This window comes from Canis lupus, chromosome 17 (genome assembly GCF_003254725.2).
Source record: "Canis lupus dingo isolate Sandy chromosome 17, ASM325472v2, whole genome shotgun sequence".
In the NCBI taxonomy this organism is placed as follows: Eukaryota; Metazoa; Chordata; class Mammalia; order Carnivora; family Canidae; genus Canis; species Canis lupus.
The window spans coordinates 49573394-49594312 of NC_064259.1; the positions used below are offsets into that span (position 1 = coordinate 49573394).

Sequence of the window (20919 nt, forward strand, 5' to 3'; positions counted from 1 at the left end):
GGTCATGGTCAGTACAAAATCAGATCCTTGCTCTAGACCATTATAATACTCATCCCAAGGTACAGTTATTTTCCTGTTTACTAGGCTGTCTTCCCAAAAGTGGAAGTAGCTTTCATCATCTAAATATCCCTAGCAACAAACATACCATAGGCACTTAAGATATTTGTTAAACAAATGAATGAATGAAAGTTAAGCTCCTTCCTCTTTAGCTTGACAGCCCCTTAAACAACTTATCATAGCAAAGTCTTCTCTTTCATCTACTGTCATACTCATTTCCTCTCACAAACGAACTCCTGTGCTGGCAACATCTTTTTCTTTTTTTTTTTTTTTTTTTTAGTTTTATTCATTCATTTATTTTAAAGAGAGAGCATGTGAGCATGGAGAGGGGCAGAGGGCAAAGCAGAAAATCCCAAGCAGTGTCCCCGCTGAGTATCCTACATCTGAGGAGACCCCAACTGGAGCCAAAATCAAAAGTCAGAAGCTCAACGGCCTGAGCCATCCAGGTGCCCCACTGTCTACATCTTTCTTAAAATGTGAAACTAAAATGGACTTTGATGATCCACATCATAAAATACATCGGCATCAGTATTTTGCTTTGGATAGCCTTGGCTTATGTTTGAAAAAATCTTGTGAATTAACACCACCTATTGTGATACTCCTCTACAAAACTCTGACAAGCTAACATCATGGTTAAATCTCATTCCCCTGTCAAAGGTTAATTCTAATATATGTGGTTGTTTCATTTTCTTTCAATTAAAAAAAAAAAAAACAAAACTGAATAAAACAAAGAACAAAATAGTATTGTCTTAATTATCATTTAGGCATGAAAAAATTGAAATTACCACACTGGTTAAGCATTCTTCCACATCCACATGATCCAAAGTTATAATAGTACAATTCTATCTCCTACCTTGATAATCTGAAAGGCACTTAAAGTTTAGCTTTTGTAAAGAGCTAATAAATCAGTGCAATATTGAACAGAGGAAACCAGTAAGATCTACCTCAAACAAGTCATTTAACCTCTTTATCTTACTTTTGAGGTCTGAAAACTGAGAATAACATCCTTATCTAAGAATCTAATAAAGTAAGCATAAACATTTGGGTTTTTTTTTTTAGGATCATGGAGTCTCCACTGCTAAGAGAAGTTGTCAAAGGATAATATATAGTCTACCCCAAGAAAAAAATCCACAAATTCAGGGCTGAGGAGGTATGCCCACTAGAGAGGAAGTTATCATCTTTCTATCTTCTGTGAGGAATAGGACATAATGAGGGGCAAGTGAACATTTAACATAACTAGACCAGTCAGCCAGTATGGAAAACCAAAAATAAGGTAAGACCTTTGACAATGGTTCTACAGAGCTCCTCAACTCAAGAAAGGATTTAGGGGCACCGGGGTTGTTCAGTCAGTTAAGTGTCACAGTAGAGAGACTGAGCCTCCTATCCGGCTCCATATTCACTGCTTCAGATTCTCTCTCCCTCTCCCTCTACTTCTCCGTATTCTTGCTCACCCACACTCATTCACACACATGCATACACACACGCATACACACACCTCTCTCTCTCAAATAAATAATCTTAAAAAAAAAGATAGAAAGAAAGAAAGGATTTAAACGCAGGACCTGAAGTCCCCCAAAAGTATTTTACAAATATGAGTTATTACTACTGGTTAAAAATAAAGAGTTATTACCTAGCAGTGGCGAACATAAGAGATCTCTCTTGGATTTCTTTACTTGATTTTCTGGTTGGGTCAGTATACCTTCCTCCACAGAGGGGAAGTCTGTCACTTCGGTCCCTTCCTCTCTCATATTAAACCTGGTCTGGGTTGTATCCAAAGTGTGGGAAGAGTCCATTTCTTGCGGAGGATAATGCCAAGATTCTGTTCTCTAAAACAATAATTTTGAAGGAAAATATGCTAAGTCATTAACTGAGTTACCATATACATTAGTACTTAGATTTAACTATCCACCCACTCATGTAGCATATAGTTTCCTATATGATGACATTCTCATCAGTGTTTAGAGAAAGTAAAACTACTCTTTCTGTATGGTTTTCACAATATTAATTAATTTTAGACCTCTTCCCATCATTATCCATCTTTTAATGTGTTATATCACTAGTGATTCTGTTATTCTTGAATATTCTATTCACTGTAGCAATACATTTTTTTTTACATTTGGTTTTATTTGATGAAACTTTAGAATTATAATACTGAAAAACATTTTCCAAACCTAAAGTTGTAAAATGCTCTACACATGACCACTCTACTGAATTCTTAATTAGCTATACTGGTTTCTAATGGACTCGTGGCTCTTCTCATTGTATAACATTATCACATAATCCAATGGTCTCTTTCAAGTGTTTACTCTTAGATTAGTGGCAAGATTCGAAGCAATGCTTCCCAAAGTATCTATAGGAAGGAACAATTTTTTCCTACTTCCAAATTTAACATTTTATTAAAATACTAATTAAAATTAGTAAGTTATAAGTCAATAAAAATAAAATAAAAAACTAAAAAAACTAGAAAATTAAATTTAATAGACACATAAGCCCAAAATATAAAACATAAATTTATTGCAATACCTGTGTCTCTGCCTCTGTGTCTCTCATGAATAAATAAAATCTTTAAAAAAATTTTTTAAATAAATAAATAATAAAATAAAAATAAAAAAGATGAAGGGTCAGTTTTAAAAATAATAATAAAGAAATAAAATTTTAAAAAGCAAAGGCAATTGCAGTCATTGTGTGACTCTCACTATAACAAAACCTCTAGTCCCCAACTCATCTCTCAGACTCCTTAAGCATGGTTTGAGCCTGGTCCCATAGTTTATTACTCACTCCACAGAGACAGCTGTCTGTTGGCTCTCCTGCCTGCCCATCCTCTGGCCTCGTCAGATTACTCTAGCTCAACTTCAGTAATTCCTTAACCTCACTAGGACAATTATCCTATTACATTTACACTAGTCATCATTCCTTTCTTACCTGTATTTCCCTCTTTACCACTCTGAGAGTTCATTGTCATACTCATAACCACTGCCTTGCAAATATCTTTAACTTTCCTCCCCTTTTCTCCCACTACCATATTTGCCTGGTAAAAGCTCAGTTCTCTAGTTAAACATTCTCCTTATCCAAATCCAAGCAGCTGCACATTGCAGAGTAAAAAAACACAAACCCAAATGTCGTTTTCTTTAAATTGATGGCATTAAACTTCAAGGACACTCAGCATTGCATAGAAATCCTATTATATTTTCCTGGTGAATTGACTTGCTAAAATGACTACACTTTCTCTCCTCAGAACTACTGAACTCTCCTTCCTCGTTTCCAACTGATGACCTCATCTACTTCAATTAAGTGAATAGCAGGCAATGGAATTTTCTTATCTTCCTGTCAACAGATCTACAACCCTATACTCATCTTGTAACTTAAAAATAGTCTCTACCTATCAGAGGCCTTCCCATCTCATTCCATTCTTTTCAATGACTGCCTCCCTATTTGATTCTCCTGCTTTCATCATTCCTCTCCCCAAGTAAACATATTTATAATTTCCCACCATAAAATAAAATTTTAAAACGCCCTTAATTCAACATTCCTTTTCAGAGACACCTGGGTGGCTCAGTGGTTGAGCATCTGTCTTCGGCTCAGGGCGTGATCCTGATGTCTGGGATCCAGTCCCGCGTCAGGCTCCTTGCAGGGAACCTATTTTCCCTCTTCCTGTGTCTCCGCCTCTCTCTCTCTCTCTCTCTCTCTCTCTCTCTCTCTGTGTGTCTCTCATGAATAAATAAATAAGCTCTTTTTAAAAAAATTCCTTTTCTTCCTGCTTATTTTGGTTTTTTCCTTTTTTAAGTTTTTATTTAAGTCCCAGTTACTTAACACAGTGTAATATTAGTTTCAGGCGTACAATTAAGTGATTCAACACACGAACAACACCTGGTGCTGGTCACAAGATTCTGTAGATTTTGTTGCTATGTTTCTAGTACACAACGATTACTTGTTATACCTTTTTAATCAATATAAAAAGGCCCTCAAGGGATGCCTGGGTGGCTCAGCGGTTGAGCATCTGCCTTTGGCTCAGGGCATGATCCTGGAGTCCCAGGATCAAGTCCCACATCGGGCTTCCTGCATGGAGCTTGCTTCTCCCTCTGTCTCTGCCTCTCTCTCTCTCTCTCTCATGAATAAATAAATAAAATCTTTAAAAAGAAAAAAAAAGGCCTTCAAATCCCTAATGTTTTTGATATAAATATATTCTGTTGGAGAAATAAAGATTAGAGATATAAATTTGGGATTTTTAAGTATACAGATATATTTAACCCCCCTGAATCTACATGAGAACCAAAACATCCCAACACTTCAAGCAGAAATCAAAAGCTCAAACGTGTACAGGGCCAGGGAAGTAACAGAAATGAGTAAAACCGCCTGGAATTAGAGAGTGATGGGACCTGTGGCCAAATATGCACTGCATACACACTTTAAAGTGTGTCCATTTCAAAAATTTTTAAATACCATGCCCCAATTTTTTTTTCTGAAAACCACATTTGGCCATTATTCAGGTCCATATCTTAGAACCTTCGATTTTGAGGTTGAACGGGGGAAGATAAAGCAGGAAAGGAAACAGAAGAGTAGAAAAAAAAAAAAAAAATAGAAGCCATGAAAGGAAATGATTTTAAGAAGTTATGCAATGGTTAACAGTGTCAAATGCTATATATTGCACCTAAAATAAGGACAGAAAAGTTCTCAATGTATTCAGCTATACAAATGCTGGCAAAACTTGCTTTGGTCAGAACATAAAGTAGATTAAGTAAAATAATAAGTAGATCCTAACCAGTGATATAAAATACATATATTAAGAAGGAAAAAATATATAGTTGATACAACTGTCTATTTAGAAAGTCCTAGGGCATCTGGGTCGCTCAGCCAGTAAAGTGTACAACTCTTGATTTCAGCTCAGGTCATGATCTCAGGGTAGTGAAAATAAGCCCTGTAGGCTCTGTGCTGGCATGGAGCCTGCTTGGGATTTTCTCTTTCTCCCTCTCTCTCAAAAAAAAAAAAAAAAAAAAAAAGACCTATTACTAAAATCAGTAAATGTGACTTAAAAGGTCAATATAAGAAGTCATTTATATTTCTATATATTTGTGAATAGGAAATTGAAATTTGTAAAAACATCAGCATGATTAATTACACCTTAATAAAAGCAATGTTTGTTTATTTTTTTAAAGATTTATTTATTTATTCATGAGAGAGACAGACTGAGAAAGAGAGGCAGAGACACAAGCAGAGGGAGAAGCAGACTCCTCACAGGGAGCCCGGTGTGGGACTCAATTCCGGAACCTGCGATCACGACCTGAGCCAAAGGCAGGCGCCCAACCACCAAGCCACCCAGGCGTCCCTAAAAGCAATGTTTTTAAAAAAAGGTAACACAACATGTTAAGTTTGGTAAACCGAAGACAACAAAATACTGATGAAAAAACTAAACACTTAAATGAAACTGCAAGAACTGTTGTGTTGGTGGATTACAGAACTCAAATATTAAGGTGTCAATTCTCTCCAAACTGATGTATAGACTCAAGGCAATCTTAATCAAAATTCCAAGAGGCTTTTTTAATAGACATGCTGATTCTAAAATTTATATAGAAATTTGGGGGATCCCTGGGTGGCTTAGCAGTTTAGCACCTGCCTTCGGCCCAGGGCGTGATCCTGAAGTCCCAGGATCAAGTTCCGCATTGGGCTCCCTGCATGGAGCCTGCTTCTCCCTCTGCCTGTGTCTCTCTCTGTGTCCCTCATGAATAAATAAATAAAATTTTTTAAAAAATAATAAAATAAAATTTATATAGAAATTAAAAGAATAGAGCAAAAACAAAACCATTTTTCAAACAAGGAGCAAAGTGGGAGAACTCACACTACCTGATTTCAAGAGAGTACAAAAATTAAGAGTGCAGAATTGGTATGACAAGCCATCAATGGAATAAAGTCCAGAAATAGACCAACACATATATAATCTGTTTTTGATAAAGATGCCAAGGAAGCACTAGACAAAAAGACCGTATCTTCAGCTAATGGTGTTGGAATGACAAATATTCAAATGTAAAGAAATCAAGATGGACACTTACTTTATATCATATACAAAACCAATTCAAAATAGATCATAGAAATGTAAAACCTAGAACTAGAAAACTTCAAAAACTGGTTCGAAACTGGGTTAAATTTTGACAACCTCTCTTCCCTCAACTATGGGACATTTAGCAATGTTTAGAGACATGTTTCATAGTTACAACATGAGAGAGTGCTACTGAATCTAGTGGGAAAAGGTCAAGGATGCTGCTAAACACCTTACAACATACAAGACAGCCCCATACAATGAGGAACTAAGTGACCCAAAATGTCAAAAGTGCCAAGGTTGAGAAACCTTCCAGATTTTCTAGGAAAAAATCTTTGTGACATAGGATTAGGACAAAATTTCTCAGAACACAATACAAAACATTGAAAAACAAAAGCTATACACCAATTTCATCAAAATTAAAGCTTTTGCTCTTTAAAAGACAAAGAATTCAAAGAAAAACTATAGAGTAGGGGAAAAAAATATTTGCAAAACACATGTTTAGTAAACGACTTGTACCTAGAATTTATAAAGAAATTCCAAAATCAACAAATAGAACAAATCAGCCTTTAAAAATGGGGAAGAGGGATCCCTGGGTGGCGCAGTGGTTTGGCGCCTGCCTTTGGCCCAGGGCGCGATCCTGGAGACCCGGGATCGAATCCCACATCAGGCTCCCGGTGCATGGAGCCTGCTTCTCCCTCTGCCTGTGTCTCTGCCTCTCTCTCTCTCTCTCTCTCTCTCTTTCTCTGTGACTATCATAAATAAATACAAATTAAAAAAAAAAAAAAATGGGGAAGAGGGGCAGCCCGGGTGGCTCAGCGGTTTGGCGCTGCCTACGATCCAGGTTGTGACCCCGGAGACCCGGGATCAAGTCCCACGTCGGGCTCCCTTCATGGAGCCTGCTTCTCCCTCTGCCTGTGTCTCTGCCCCCTCCCCCGTCTCTCATGAATAAATAAATAAAATCTTTAAAAAAAATAAAAATTAAAAATTAAAAAATAACAATGAGGAAGAGGGACGCCTGGGTGGCTCAGTGGTTGAGCACCTGCCTTCGGCCCAGGGCGTGATCCTGGAGTCCCAGGATCAAGTCCCACATTGGGCTCCCTGCATGGGGCCTGCTTCTCCCTCTGCCCATGCTTCTGCCTCTCTGTCTCTCATGAATAAATAAAATTTAAAAAAAAAATGGGGAAGAGATTTTAAAAGACCCTACATTAAAGAAGAAACATGGGTGGCAAATAAGCACACAAAAAGATGTACAGGACAGCCCGGGTGGCTCAGCAGTTTAGCACTGCCTTCAGCCCAGGGTGTGATTCTGGAGACCCGGGATCGAGTCCCACGTCGGGTTCCCTGCATGGAGCCTGCTTCTCCCTCTGCTGTGTCTCTGCCTCTCTCTCTCTCTCTCTATCTCTCATGAATAAATAAATAAAATCTTTAAAAAAAAAAAAAAAAGATGTACAATATCATTAGTCATTAGGAAAATGCATATTAAAACCACAATGAGCCTCTCTCTCTCTCTCTCTCTCTCTATCATAAATAAATAAAAAACTTAAAAAAAATTAAAACCACAATGAGACCCCATAATATACCTAGAATGGCTAAAACTTTTAAAACAAAAAAACTAACAATACCAAGAACCGGCAAGGATGCAAATCAACTAGAATTCTCATATATTGTGGAGGAAGACAAAATGGCATGGCCACTTTGGAAAACAGTTTAGTACTTTCTTACAACATTAAACATACAATTACTGTATCAGCCAGTAATCTCATTCCTAAGTATTTACCAAGAGAATGAAACCATTTGTCTACAAAAATTTGCACCTGTATGGAATACTACTCAGCAATAAAAAAATTAAAAAGAACTTCTGAGTCACATAATAATATGGATAAATCTCAAAAGCATGTGTTAAGTAAAAGAAGCCAGATTCGAAAGCCTATATACTTTAATTTTGAAAAGACAAAACTATAGGGACAGAAATCAGATCAGTAGTTGCCAGGGACTAAGGATGGGGGAGACGACTGATTACAGTGAGGTACAAGAGAACTTTTGGGGAGTGACAGCAACCTTGTATATCTCAAATGTGGTACTGGTTATGACTGCATATATCTCTCAAAGCTCATCAAACTGTATACCTAAAAAAGCGAAGTTTGCTGTGATAAAATTATACATCAATGAGGTTAACATAGCAGGAAATGAAGAAAATTCTTAAAAATTTCATTTAATGAACAGGGAGCAGAGTATTAAACCAAACAGCTAGGGATGAGACATTTGTACTCAAGTTGCTGGAGGTGACATGGTCTAGACTGTGACTACAGGATGGGTACCCCTAGTAGGGGTAAAAGTTTAGGAGGAGAAGTGGAGGAAAAGATCTCTGTAGGTTAGATCAAAGATCCAGGAGTTTTAGGCACTAGATGGGTAATGTAAGCTGAAGTGAAAGAAACTGAGAACAGTGTAGCAAGAGCTATATTTTCAGTGAATTAAGAGAGGTAACTCAGAAAACAGCAACAAAGATGAATGAACCAAATAACAAGGAGAAGGGGGCACCTGGGTGGCTCGGTGGTTGAGCATCTGCCTTTGGCTCATTGTCATGATCCTGGGGTCTTGGGATCGAGTTCTGCTATCAGGCTCCCTGCAGGGAGCCAGCTTCTCCCTCTGCCTATGTCTCTGCCTCTCTGTCTCTCATGAATAAACAAATAATTTTTAAAAACCAAAAAAAACAAGGAGAAAAAGGGGGGAAATGAGAAAGTGGCATAATGTTCCAGCTATGCTGAGGAACCCAGGCATGAAGGCAGGAAAAGAAGAGCTACAGGATCTGTCTAAGGCATATTTTTTTTTTTTTTCACGGCGTATATTTCACAAGATAGGGACAAAAAGGAAGACAACTACGTTTGGACTATACCATAAATATATCCTCAGAGACTACCAAACTATTTAGGGATATATCCCTATAATCATTTCCTAGGACTACCATAACAAAGTTACACAAACTAGGGGGTTCAAAACAACAGAAATTTATTTTCTCACAGTCCTGGAGGCTAGAAGTCTGAGATCAAAGTGTTGGCAGGGCCATGTTCCATCCAAAGCCTCTAAAGAGAATCCTTTCCTTACCTCTTCCACCCTCTGGTAGCCCCAGACATTCCTTGGCTTGTTGCAGTAGATTGCCAATGTCTGCCTCTGTCTTGATAGGGCTGACTTCTTCCTGTGTGTGGCTCTCTCTACGCATCCTATTTTCCTCTAACGACAGCAGTCATATTGGATTAAGGGCCTACTGTACTCCAGTATGATCTCACCTAAGCTATATCTGCAATCACCCTTTTTCAAATAAGGACATATTCTAAAGTACTGGGGAATAGGACTTCAACACATCTTATGCCACACAATTCAGTCTATTGCAATCCCCCTTTCATTTAAGAGTCCCAGAGTGCTATGAATTTTCTAGTCAAGGCTTCTTTTCATTCCTTTCTCTTCATGACAGCAAATTTCCTTTCTTCATATCTTGCATCAAATGAATAGTCACTGCAATTTAGGGGAAATTGAAGGTACCAGAAGAAACTGATAACCCAAGATCTTAGATAATCAACCCTAAATATTTAACCATTATAAATGAGGCTACATTTTTCCTCCAACAAACATATAAGCCTCTTTCCTATCTGCTCATAATTTTTCCATTTCTTCTAAATTTATGAGTATACTCTAGATCAATGGTTCTCAAAGAGTGGACCAAAGATCCTTGGCAGTCACACTCTTTCAGGAAATCTATATGGAGCTCCCTTTTCTATGTAAGTCCAGATTTTCTTCACATACTGTGATGTATCCCAAAAGACTAAATGCAGAAGCAGATATGAGAATCCAATTGTGATGGTTAATTTTATGTGTCAACTTGGCTGAGCCACCAGGTGGCCACATATTTGGGAAAATATTGTTCCATGTGTCTGTGTGTCTAGATTAACATTTGATTAACATTCGATCCACAAAAAAAACAAAAACAAAAACACAAAAACAAAACAAAAAAAAAAAAAAACATTCGATCCACAGATTAAGTAAAGGAGATTGCCCTTTCCACTGTGGATTAAGCCTCATCCAATCCATTGAAGGCCTGAATGGAACAAAAGGCTGAGCAAAACAGAATTTACAATTTACTCTCTCTGCCTGATGGTCTTCTCCTGCCTTTAGGCTTGGATTCAGAGTAGAACTTAAACCATCAGTTCTCCTGGTTTTCAGGCCTTTGGATTCAGACTACAACTATACCATCAGCTCTCCTGGGTCTCCAGGTTCCAGATCTTAGAAATCTCAGCTAACACAAGAGCAAATTTCTTATTTTGTGTGTGTGTTGTATGTGTGTATGTGTGTGTGTGTATATATGTATAAATCTCCTACTGGTTCTGTTTTTCTGGAGAACCCTAATACGTTGTCTTTTATTAGACCTGACATTAAAGAGATATGAAAAAATGTAGAACAATGCCACTTTTCAACTAACTTTTCTGTCTTGGAAAATATTTTTTCATTTTTAAATATATTACTTATGCTACTATATAATGTGTTTGTTGGGGTTTTTTTAAAGATTTTATTCATTTGGGATCCCTGGGTGGCACAGCAGTTTGGCGCCTGCCTTTGGCCCAGGGCGCGATCCTGGAGACCTGGGATCGAATCCCACGTCGGGCTCCCCGGTGCATGGAGCCTGCTTCTCCCTCTGCCTGTATCTCTGCCTCTCTCTCTCTCTCGGTGACTATCATAAAATAAAAAAAAATTTAAAAAATTAAAAAAATATATTTTATTCATTTATTCATGAGAAACACAGAGAGAAGGAGAAAGAGAGAAAGAAAGAAAGAGGCAGAGACATAGGCAGAGGAAGAAGCAGGCTCCATGCAGGGAGCCTGACGCGGGACTCGATCTCGGAACTCCAGGATCACACCCTGAGCTAAAGGAAGACGGCAACCGCTGAGCCACCCAGGCGTCCTGGATATGTTATTTTAAAAATATCTTTAAATGTTTTAATTTCTAGTAAACTAAATATCAATAGAAATAATTCATACAAACAAAAGATGCTTAAAATAGTTTTGAAGAATGTAAAGGAGTCCTGAGACAAAAAAGAAATTGAAATGCTATTCTATATAATTAAAACTATCAAAGATCTAATAGAAAAATGGAAAATTCACCTCTTACCATTCTTCACAGCTAAATCAGAATTTCTCATGCTATTTATGAAAAGAAAAATAGTTTGCCAGTTACACAAGACATACCTGATCATTCCTACACCCCCACCAAGCTGTTTTTTCCACAAAGACCACATTAGTATCAGAAATCTGTGTTCCACTATTGCCTTGATATGATGACTCTTGCCATACATGATGTGTCAATGGGACAACCTGAAAATCAAAAGCAGATTTTTTTTTTAAGATTTATTTATTCATGAGAAGCTGAGACACAGGCAGAAGGAGAAGCAGACTCCCTGCAGGGAGTCTGATATGGGACTCACTCCCGAGACCCTGGGACCATGATCTGAGCCAAAGGCAGAAACTCAACCAGTGAGCCACCCAGGTACCCTCACTTGGCTTTTTAAGATGATTTGTTGAAGCCAGTGGCTTAGATCTGGGAGGGAGGGTCAGGGGAGTGTGGACTTTGGTTTAACCCTTCCTGAGCCAGAGGCAGATGCTCAACCACTGAGCCATGGAGGTGCCGTGAAAAGCAGATTTAAATACAATAGTAACACAATCACTGCTACTAAACAATAAGTAAAATCTAAACTTTAACTTATATTTCTCTGTTTATAAAGCACTTTCCTATATACGTATATATGTATATAAAACATTTCAACTCCACAACCACTATCCAAATTACTACCTTCACTTAAAAAAAAAAAAAACGGGCGCCAGGTGGCTCAGTAGGTTAAGCACCTGATTCTTCATTTCAGCTCAGGTCATGACCTCAGGGTTTTGAGATCAAGTCCAGTGTCAGGCTCTGTACTCTGCATGGAGTCTATATAGGATTCTTTCTCTCTCTCTCTCCCTGTCATTGTCCCTGCTCTTCTCCCTGCTCTCATGTGTGCAAGTGCCCACTCCCGTTCTCTCCAAAAGAAACAATGAATCTTTAAAAAAAATAAAAATAAAAAAATAGAGTCTTAAGGTTATTCAGTTAGAACTCAACATATTTTCCAATAAACCATGGCAGATCCTTAACCTCCTATACCCCTACCAGTAAAAGAAGCAAGTAGAAACAAGCAAGTTATTTTAAAATCTTATTTTTTGAGACATCTAAGAAATTAGCCTTAAAAATAGGGACTAAAATCAACCCAGTGGAGGCAGTGGGAACAAACATCAGGCTTTTTGTGAAATCAGAGCAGGGCTCCCTTAACCTGTGAGTGAAAGGAGGCAATAAAAGCTGTGACTGCAGCTCAAGGCTGAAACATTGCAAATAGAAAAGATCCAAGGCAATCAAACAAAAATGACCTATGTCAAGTAACCCACTGGTTCAGGGACTGGTTCCTGAGATTTCCTCCAATATTCCTGGACAATAAAAACCAGTTTCAATATAAGAACTCTTTTTTAAAAAGCAGCCACAAGGGGCAAGGTAAAGACAACCACAAAAACACCAGATAGAGAAGGGTGCACCATAGGACAAAAAAAAAAAAAAAAACACTCCTGCTAAAAATGATTACAAACTATATTTTTTAAAAACTTTAAAATGAGTACCTCAGATCCTCAAAGAAATAAATACACAATGTCCATAAAAAGGGAAAAAGTTATAAAGTAAAATAGGCAGTTATGAATGTCAAGGAAGATGAATGCTAACAAAATATTAATAACCACAAATGTGAATGAGCCTCTGAAGGAAAGTCAAGGTCATCAGATTTTTTCCAGAATTAAAACAGATACTACACTAACAATACAAAAAAATTTTTTTACAGAATGCTTACAACAATGTGTTTTTGTTAAGACCAGCTTATTTAAAATCTACTCAATAACTATAGAGATTTCTAAGATATCAACTCTTCCAAAAGGATTTCTCTACAGGTAGAGTACCATGGTGCACACCCATCTTGCTTCAGTGGAGATTTTTAAGGGACAAAGAATAAAAAATAAAACTATTTTTGCAAATGCGTTCTGGCCATTTGAAATTCCTAAATCTGTAACAATACAGCCAATGTTCTGGCACAGTTAATCTTCTTTGTGCCCTCCAGGAAAGAAGAATGCCAACATGAATGTTCAAAATGGCTATTCACTGCAGCGAAATAATGCAGGTTGTGGAGCATGGGGTCTTGCCTTAAAGAGCTGATTCAGAACAGCTTATAAAAAGAGAGTTCAATTCATTAGGATATTTGTAGGAAACTAATGATACGTTGAGAAACTAGCACATTGAGAACTAACCCAATGTGTGAGAAAATGAACTCTCCCCTCACTTTTATCAGTTTAAAGAAAACCTAAAATTAAAACTAAATGTTAAAAGTTCTTACTTAAAAAATCCATTCCCCAGGACTTCCTTTTTTTTAAGGTTTTATTTACTTATTCATGAGGGACAGAGAGAGAGAGAGAGACAGACAGACAGAGAGGCAGAGATATAGGCACAGGGAGAAGCAGGCTCCCCACAAGAAGCCCAATGCAGAATTCGATCCCAGGACCCCAGGATCATGACTTGAGCCAAAGACAGACGCTCAACCACTGAGTCACCAGGTGCCCCAGAACTTCCTATTTTTATCACCCATCTGTTTAGACATCATTGAGAAAAATCATTTCTATTACATCCTCATAAATTTGATCAACTTTCCCACTATTGCCTTTGAATATAACCCAATATTTGAAGGATTCTTTAAGATTTTATTTATTTGACACAGAGTTTCGGAAAGAGGGAGAGGGAGAGAACAAACACACACAGGGGGAATAGAAGGCAGGAGAAGCAGGCTCCCCGCTGTGCAGGGAGCCCAGTGAAGGGCTTGATCTGAGCCAAGCCCTTAAATGACTGAGCATGGAGGCACCCCTCTTGAAGCAGAAGTTTTAAGATGAATGCTTCAAAACTATGCAAGTGTCATGAACTCTTCATATGAGATTAAATGTCTTTGGTATAAATTAAAAGTTTGAAAGAGTCTTTCCCTGAGTAAGTCTGTAATATTAAAAGTTAGTAGTCTTCCAAATATGTACTGTCCATGAGAGAAACACTTTAGATCTACGGACACACACAGGCTGAAAGTAAAAGGATGGAAAAGGATATTCCATGCTAATAAAAGAGCACAGGAATAGCTGTACCAAGTTCAGACAAAACAGATTTTAAATCAAAAATTGTTATGAGACAAAGGACACGACAGAATCTTAAAAGGGTCAAATCACCAAGAAGACATAACAATTAAAAGTATTTATGCACCCAACCTCAGAGCTCCAAAATCAATGAGGCAAATTTTTAAAGACTTTGGAGGAGAAACACAGAGCAACACAGTATATTAAAAGACTTCAATACCTCACTTTCAATAATGGATAAAACCACCATACCGAAGAACAATAAGGAAATAGAGGAACTGAACAACAATACAGACCAACTGGACCTAACACATATCTATAGCACTCCACCTAAAAACAGAATATACATTTTTTTCAAGTATATATGGACCATTCTTTAGAATAGAACATGTTAGCTACAAAATGAGTCTTAACAAGCTCAAAAAGACTGAAATGCACAGTGTCTTCCTCAACCACAATGGAATAAAACTAGAAATCAACAGCACAGAAAAAAAACTGGAAATTTCCACAAATATATATAAATTAAACACTACACTCTTTTAAAAACCAATAGGTCAAACAAGAAGTTACAAGGGAAAATTAAAAAAAACTTTGACATAAATAAATATGAAGACACAAAATGCCAGAACTTATAGGATGCAACAAAGCAATGCTAAAGGAAATTTACAACTGTAAATTTACAGCTGTAAGGCATACATTTAAACAAAAGGATAATCTCAAATCAACAACCTAATTTACACCTCAAGGAACTAGAGGAACAACAAACTAAACCTAAAACAAGCAGAAGGAAAGAAATAATAAACACTGAAGCACACATAAAATACTGAACAGAGGAAAAAAATAATTAATGAAACTAAAAGTTAAGGTTTTTTTAAAGATCAAAAAAATTAGCAAACCCTAGCTGGAATAAGAAAAAAAAAGGCTCAAAATAATAAAACTAGACACAAAAAGGAAAAATTATAACCAATGGCCCAGAAATAAGGATTATAAGAGAACAGTACAAACAACTGTACACAAATAAACTGGGCAAACAAAAAAGAAATACATAAATTCCTGGAAACACATACTGAATCATGAAAGAAGAGAAAATCTGAACAAACCTGAAACAAGGAGATTAAATCAGTAATCACAAACCTCCCAACAGGGAAAAGCCAAAGACCAGATGGCTTCACTGCCATTTGTTCATCAAACATTTTAAAAAGAACGAACACCAAACTTCCTAAAACATTTCCAAAAAACTGAAGAGGAACACTTCTTGACTCATTCTGAGGCTAGCATTACCATGATATGAGACAACGACAAAGACACTGGAAACCAGAAAACTAACACCAATATCTTCAATGAACACAGAAGCAAAAATCTTCAACAAAATTAATACTAGCACACAGAATGCACAGCACATTAAAAAATTATATACCATAATCAAGTAGATTTTAAACCTAGAACACAAGGATGGTTTGACATATAAAAAATCAGTGTAATACCTCCTAGTAACAGAATTAAGGATAAACCAAGATGATTATCTCAAGTGATACAGAAAAAGCATTTGACAATGGTCATCACCCTTTCATAGTAAAAACATTCAACAAACTAGGAAAAGAAGAAAACTACCTCAACATAATAAGAACCATATATGCAAAAGCCACAGTAAACAGCATATTCAATAGTGAAAGATTGGAAGTGTTTCCTCTAAGATCAGGAACAAAATAGTGCTAGAGATTCAAACTAGAACATTTAGCAAGAAAAGGAAATACAAGGCAACCAAACTGGAAAGAAAAATGCAAAATATCTCAGTTGCAGATGATACGATCTTCAATATAAAAAAACTCCAAAGAAATAAAAAATCGTAAAAAAGAAAAGAGAAAAGAGAAAAGAAAAGAGAAAGGAAAAGGAAAAGGAAAGAAAAGAAAAAAGAAAGAAAAGAAAAGAAAAGAAAAGAAAAGAAAAGAAAAGAAAAGAAAAAAAAAAAGAAAAGAAAAGAAAAGGAAAGAAAAGAAAAGAAAAAAGAAAAGAAAAGAAAAGAAAAAAGAAAAGAAAAGAAAAGAAAGAAAAGAAAAAAAAGAAAAGAAAAGAAAAGAAAAGAAAAGAAAAGAAAAGAAAAGAAAAGAAAAGAAAAGAAAAGAAAAGAAGAAAAGGGATTCCTGGGTGGCTCAGCAGCTAAGCGCCTGCCTTCGGCCCAGGGCGTGATTCTGGAGTCCCCGGATGGAGTCCCATATCGGGCTCCCTGCATGCAGCCTGCTTCTCCCTCTGCCTGTGCCTCTGCCCTCTCTCTCTCTCTCTCTCTCTCTCTCTCTCATGAATAAATAAAAAATCTTAAAAAGAAAAAAAAAAAAACCTCCAAAGACTAGGGTGCCTGGGTGGCTCAGTAGTTGAGGGTCTGCCTTTTTGCTCAGGTCGTGATCCCAAGGTTCCTGGGACGGAGTTCCACATCAGGCTCCCTGCAGGAAGCCTGCTTCTCCCTCTGCCTATGTCTCTGCCTCTCTTCCTCTCTGTCTCTCAAGATTAAATAAATCTTTTTTTAAAATTTTTATTTATTTATGATAGTCACAGAGAGAGAGAGAGAGAGAGAGAGAGAGAGGCAGAGACATAGGCAGAGGGAGAAGCAGGCTCCATGCACTGGGAGCCCGACGTGGGATTCGATCCCGGGTCTCCAGGATTGCGCCCTGGGCCAAAGGCAGGCGCCAAACCGCTGCACCACCCAGGGATCCCAATTAAATAAATCTTAAGGAAAAAAAAGCTCCAAAGATTATACACACATATGTGCGCACACAAACTGTTAGAATAAGTGAATTCAGCAAAGTAGCTGACTAGATACAAAGTCAACACACAAATACCAATTGCATTTCTATACAAGTAAACAATGTGAAAAGAAATTACAAAAACAATTCCACTTAAAATAGCATCAAAAAGAATCAAATATTAAGGAAGGAACCAAAAAGGTGAAAAACTTACACAATGAAAACTAGTTTACCCAAAACCACACACAAAAAGTAACCAAAAATGGATCAAAACCCTAAATGAAAGACCTAAAACAATATAACTCTTACAAGACAACATGGAAAAAAAGCTTCATGACGCTGATTGAGAATCCAAATTGGTGTTATTTTCTGGTATAACACCTATGGTACATGTTAACAGAAGAAAAACAAACTGGACTTCGTGAAAATTTAAAAAAAAATAATTGTGCATCAAAAGACACTATCATAGTACACAGTAAAAAGACAACCCACAGAATGGGAGAAAAAAATTGCAAGGTATATATCTGATAAAAGAGTCATAGCCAGAATATATGATAACTATTACAACTCAATAATAAAAAGTAAAATAACCCAATTAAAAAATGGGCAAAGGGGATCCCTGGGTGGCGCAGCGGTTTGGCGCCTGCCTTTGGCCCAGGGTGCGATCCTGGAGACCCGGGATCGAATCCCACATCGGGCTCCCAGTGCATGGATCCTGCTTCTCCCTCTGCCTCTCTCTCTCTCTGTGTGACTATCATAAATAAATTTAAAAAAAAAAAATGGGCAAAGGATCTGAATACACTTTACCAAAGAAAATGTACAAATAGCCAATAATCACATGAAAAGATGCTCAACATCACTAAACATTAGGGAAGTGCAAATCAAAACACAATGAGATAACATCTCACACCCATTAGGGTAGCCACTATAAAAAAATAAAAAAATAAAAAAACCCGAGGGCAGCCCCAGTGGCCCAGCAGTTTAGTGCCACCTTCAGCCCAGGGCATGATCCTGGAGACCCAGGTTTGAGTCCCATGTCAGGCTCCCTGCGTGGAGCCTGCTTCTCCCTCTGCCTGTGTCTCTGCCACTCTCTCTCTCTGTGTCTCTCGTGAATAAATAAATAAAATCTTAAAACAAAACAATCACTGTTAAGGATGTGGTGACATTCAAATTCTTAAGCACTGCTGATGGGAATACAAAAGGTAAAGCCACTGTGGAAAACAGCATGGTAGTTCCTCAAAAAATTAAAAAAAAAGAAAAAATTACCATAGGATCCAGCAATTCCACTTCTGGGTATATACCCAAAAGAACTAACAGCAGGGTCCTAAAGAAATATTTGTACACCCATGTTCACAGCAGCATATTCACAATAAATAAAAATCTTTAAAAAAAAATGCTAACTGAAATAAGCCAGTCATAAAATGACTCACACTGTGAGAGTCCACTTAAATGAGGTACCTAAAGTAATCAAATTCACAGAAACATGAAGTAGAATGGTGGTTGCCATAGGCTGGGATGAGGAAGAATGGGAAGTTGTGTTTAACAGGCACAAAGTTTCAGTTTTGCAAGATAAAAAGAACTCTGAAAATTGGTTGTACAACAACGTTAACACAGTTTTAACATTATTGAATCCCACACTTAAAAATAGTTAAGATTGGGACGCCTGGGTGGCTCAGCAGTTGAGCCTTTGGCTCAGGGTGTGATCCCAGAGTCCCAGGATTGATCCTGCATCGGGCTTCCTGCATGAAGCCTGTTTCTCCCTCTCCCTCTGCCTATGCCTCTGTCTGTCTGTCTCTCTCTCTGTCTCACATGAATAAATAAATAAAATCTTTAAAAAAAAATGGGTAAGATGAAGGGCATCTGGATAGCTCAGTCTGTTAAGCATCTGCCTTTTAGCTCAGGTCATGATCTCAAAGTCCTGGGATTGAACTCCATTGGGCTCCCTGCTCAGCAGGGAGTCGGCTTCTCCTCCTTTGCTCTTCCCCCCTGCTCATGCGCACTCTCTCTCAAATAATTAACCTAAAAAAAATGGTTAAGATGGTAAATTTTATATATGTGTTTTGTTACAATTAACCTAAAAAAATTAAGCCCCAGATAAATTAAACAGAAGATTTGTTGATCACAAATCAGTTTTACAGAAAATACTAAAGGAAGTTCTTCAGGATAAAAGCAAGTGACACCATGAGTAATTCAAATTTATGGAAAACATCAAAAAGCCAATTAAAGCAATTTTGCAGGTAATTGCAAAAGACAATATAACTGCATATTTCTTCTCTTTTTTTTCCTTTCACTGATTTAAAAAGCTTGTATGAAACAATATATATGTAATTGTATCATTGGGTCTATAATATAGAAATATATTTGATAATGACAGCACAGAAGAGATAATAGGAAGAGTCATAATGGAGTAAGGAAATTACACCACATACTACCTCAAAAAAAAGGGAAGAAATGAAAAGTAGAAGATAGGGAAAATAAAAAGGTCAATAAAACAATCTCTACAAATATATAATTGTTATTCTCCATTCTGCCAGATTCTTCAAAAAAACCTAAGATTTTATAAAGTTTTAACTAAAACAATGCATTGTTGAGTATGTAACATATACTGACCTGTGCCTAACATTAATAGCATTAAAAAGGGGATAGGGGATGGATTTATATGGGCATAAAGTTTCTCTATATGACACTGCACTAACTCCTAATAAATCTGAAGCAGATTCTGATAAGTTAATATGTGTATTGTAAGCCCTAATAATAACAAGAATTATAATTTTAAAGATCAGAATAAAATGGTATGAGAAAATAATCTACTTAATACAAAAGGTGGCAATGTAAGCACTAAAGGCATAAAAGAGACACGAGACATATAGAAAATAAAAAGTTAAATGGAAATGAATCCAAACATATCAATAACACTAACTATGAATGAACTAATAATAATAACTAACTAATCCAATCAAAGGCATATGTTGTGTTAAACTGCATGAAAAAAAAAAAAAGATTTCTGGGTGGCCCTGGTGGCTCAGCGGTTTAGCGCCGCCTTCAGCCCAGGGCGTGATCCTGGAGACTCGGAACTGAGTCCTGGGTCGGACTCCCTCCCCGTGTCTCTGCCTCTCTCTCTGTCCCTCATGAATAAATAATCTTTTAAAAAAATTAAAGGACAGATAAAAAAATATTTACTATGCAAACAATCCTAAAAGAGGTAGAGTGGGGATCCCCGGGTGGCGCAGCGGTTTGGCGCCTGCCTTTGACCCAGGGCACGATCCTGGAGACCCGGGATCGAATCCCACATCAGGCTCCCGGTGCATGGAGCCTGCTTCTCCCTCTGCCTGTGTCTCTGCCTCTCTCTCTCTCTCTCTCTCTCTGTGACTATCATAAATAAATAAATTTTTTAAAAAATTAAAAAAAAAAGAGGTAGGGTGGCTACAGTAATATCAATATGAAACATATTAAAACATAATAATAAAATATCTAAGGATAAATCTAACCAAGAAGGTAAAAGACTTGGTACTCTGAAAATTATAAAACACTGATGAAAGAAATTGAAGACAAGAGGGACGCCTAGGTGGCTCAGCAGTTGAGTGTCTTGCCTTTGGCCCAGGGCATGACCCTGGAGTTTTGGGATTGAGTTCCACATCAGGCTCCCTGCACGGAACCTGCTTGGTCCTCTGCCTGTGTCTCTGCCTCTCTCTCTGTGTCCCTCACAAATAAACAAAATCTAGAAAGAGAAGGAAGGAAGGAAGGAAGGAAGGAAGGAAGGAAGGAAGGAAGGAAGGAAGGAAGGAAGGAAGGAAGGAAAAGAGAAGAGAAGAGAAGAGAAGAGAAGAGAAGAGAAGAGAAGAGAAGAGAAGAGAAGAGAAGAGAAGAGAGA

General features: G+C 37.4%; 1 protein-coding gene across 1 annotated transcript in view; it reads right to left on the reverse strand.

Moving 5' to 3' along the window:
- The window catches only part of ALMS1 (ALMS1 centrosome and basal body associated protein), a 215606-nt gene that overhangs the window by 177189 nt on the left and 17498 nt on the right, over positions 1-20919 (reverse strand). Inside the window, exons 2-3 of the mRNA XM_035700716.2 lie at positions 11326-11451; positions 1688-1883 (exon numbers count right to left, since the gene is read on the reverse strand). Of these exons, the coding sequence (XP_035556609.1) occupies positions 1688-1883; positions 11326-11451 (322 nt within the window). The remainder of the gene's footprint in view (positions 1-1687; positions 1884-11325; positions 11452-20919) is intronic.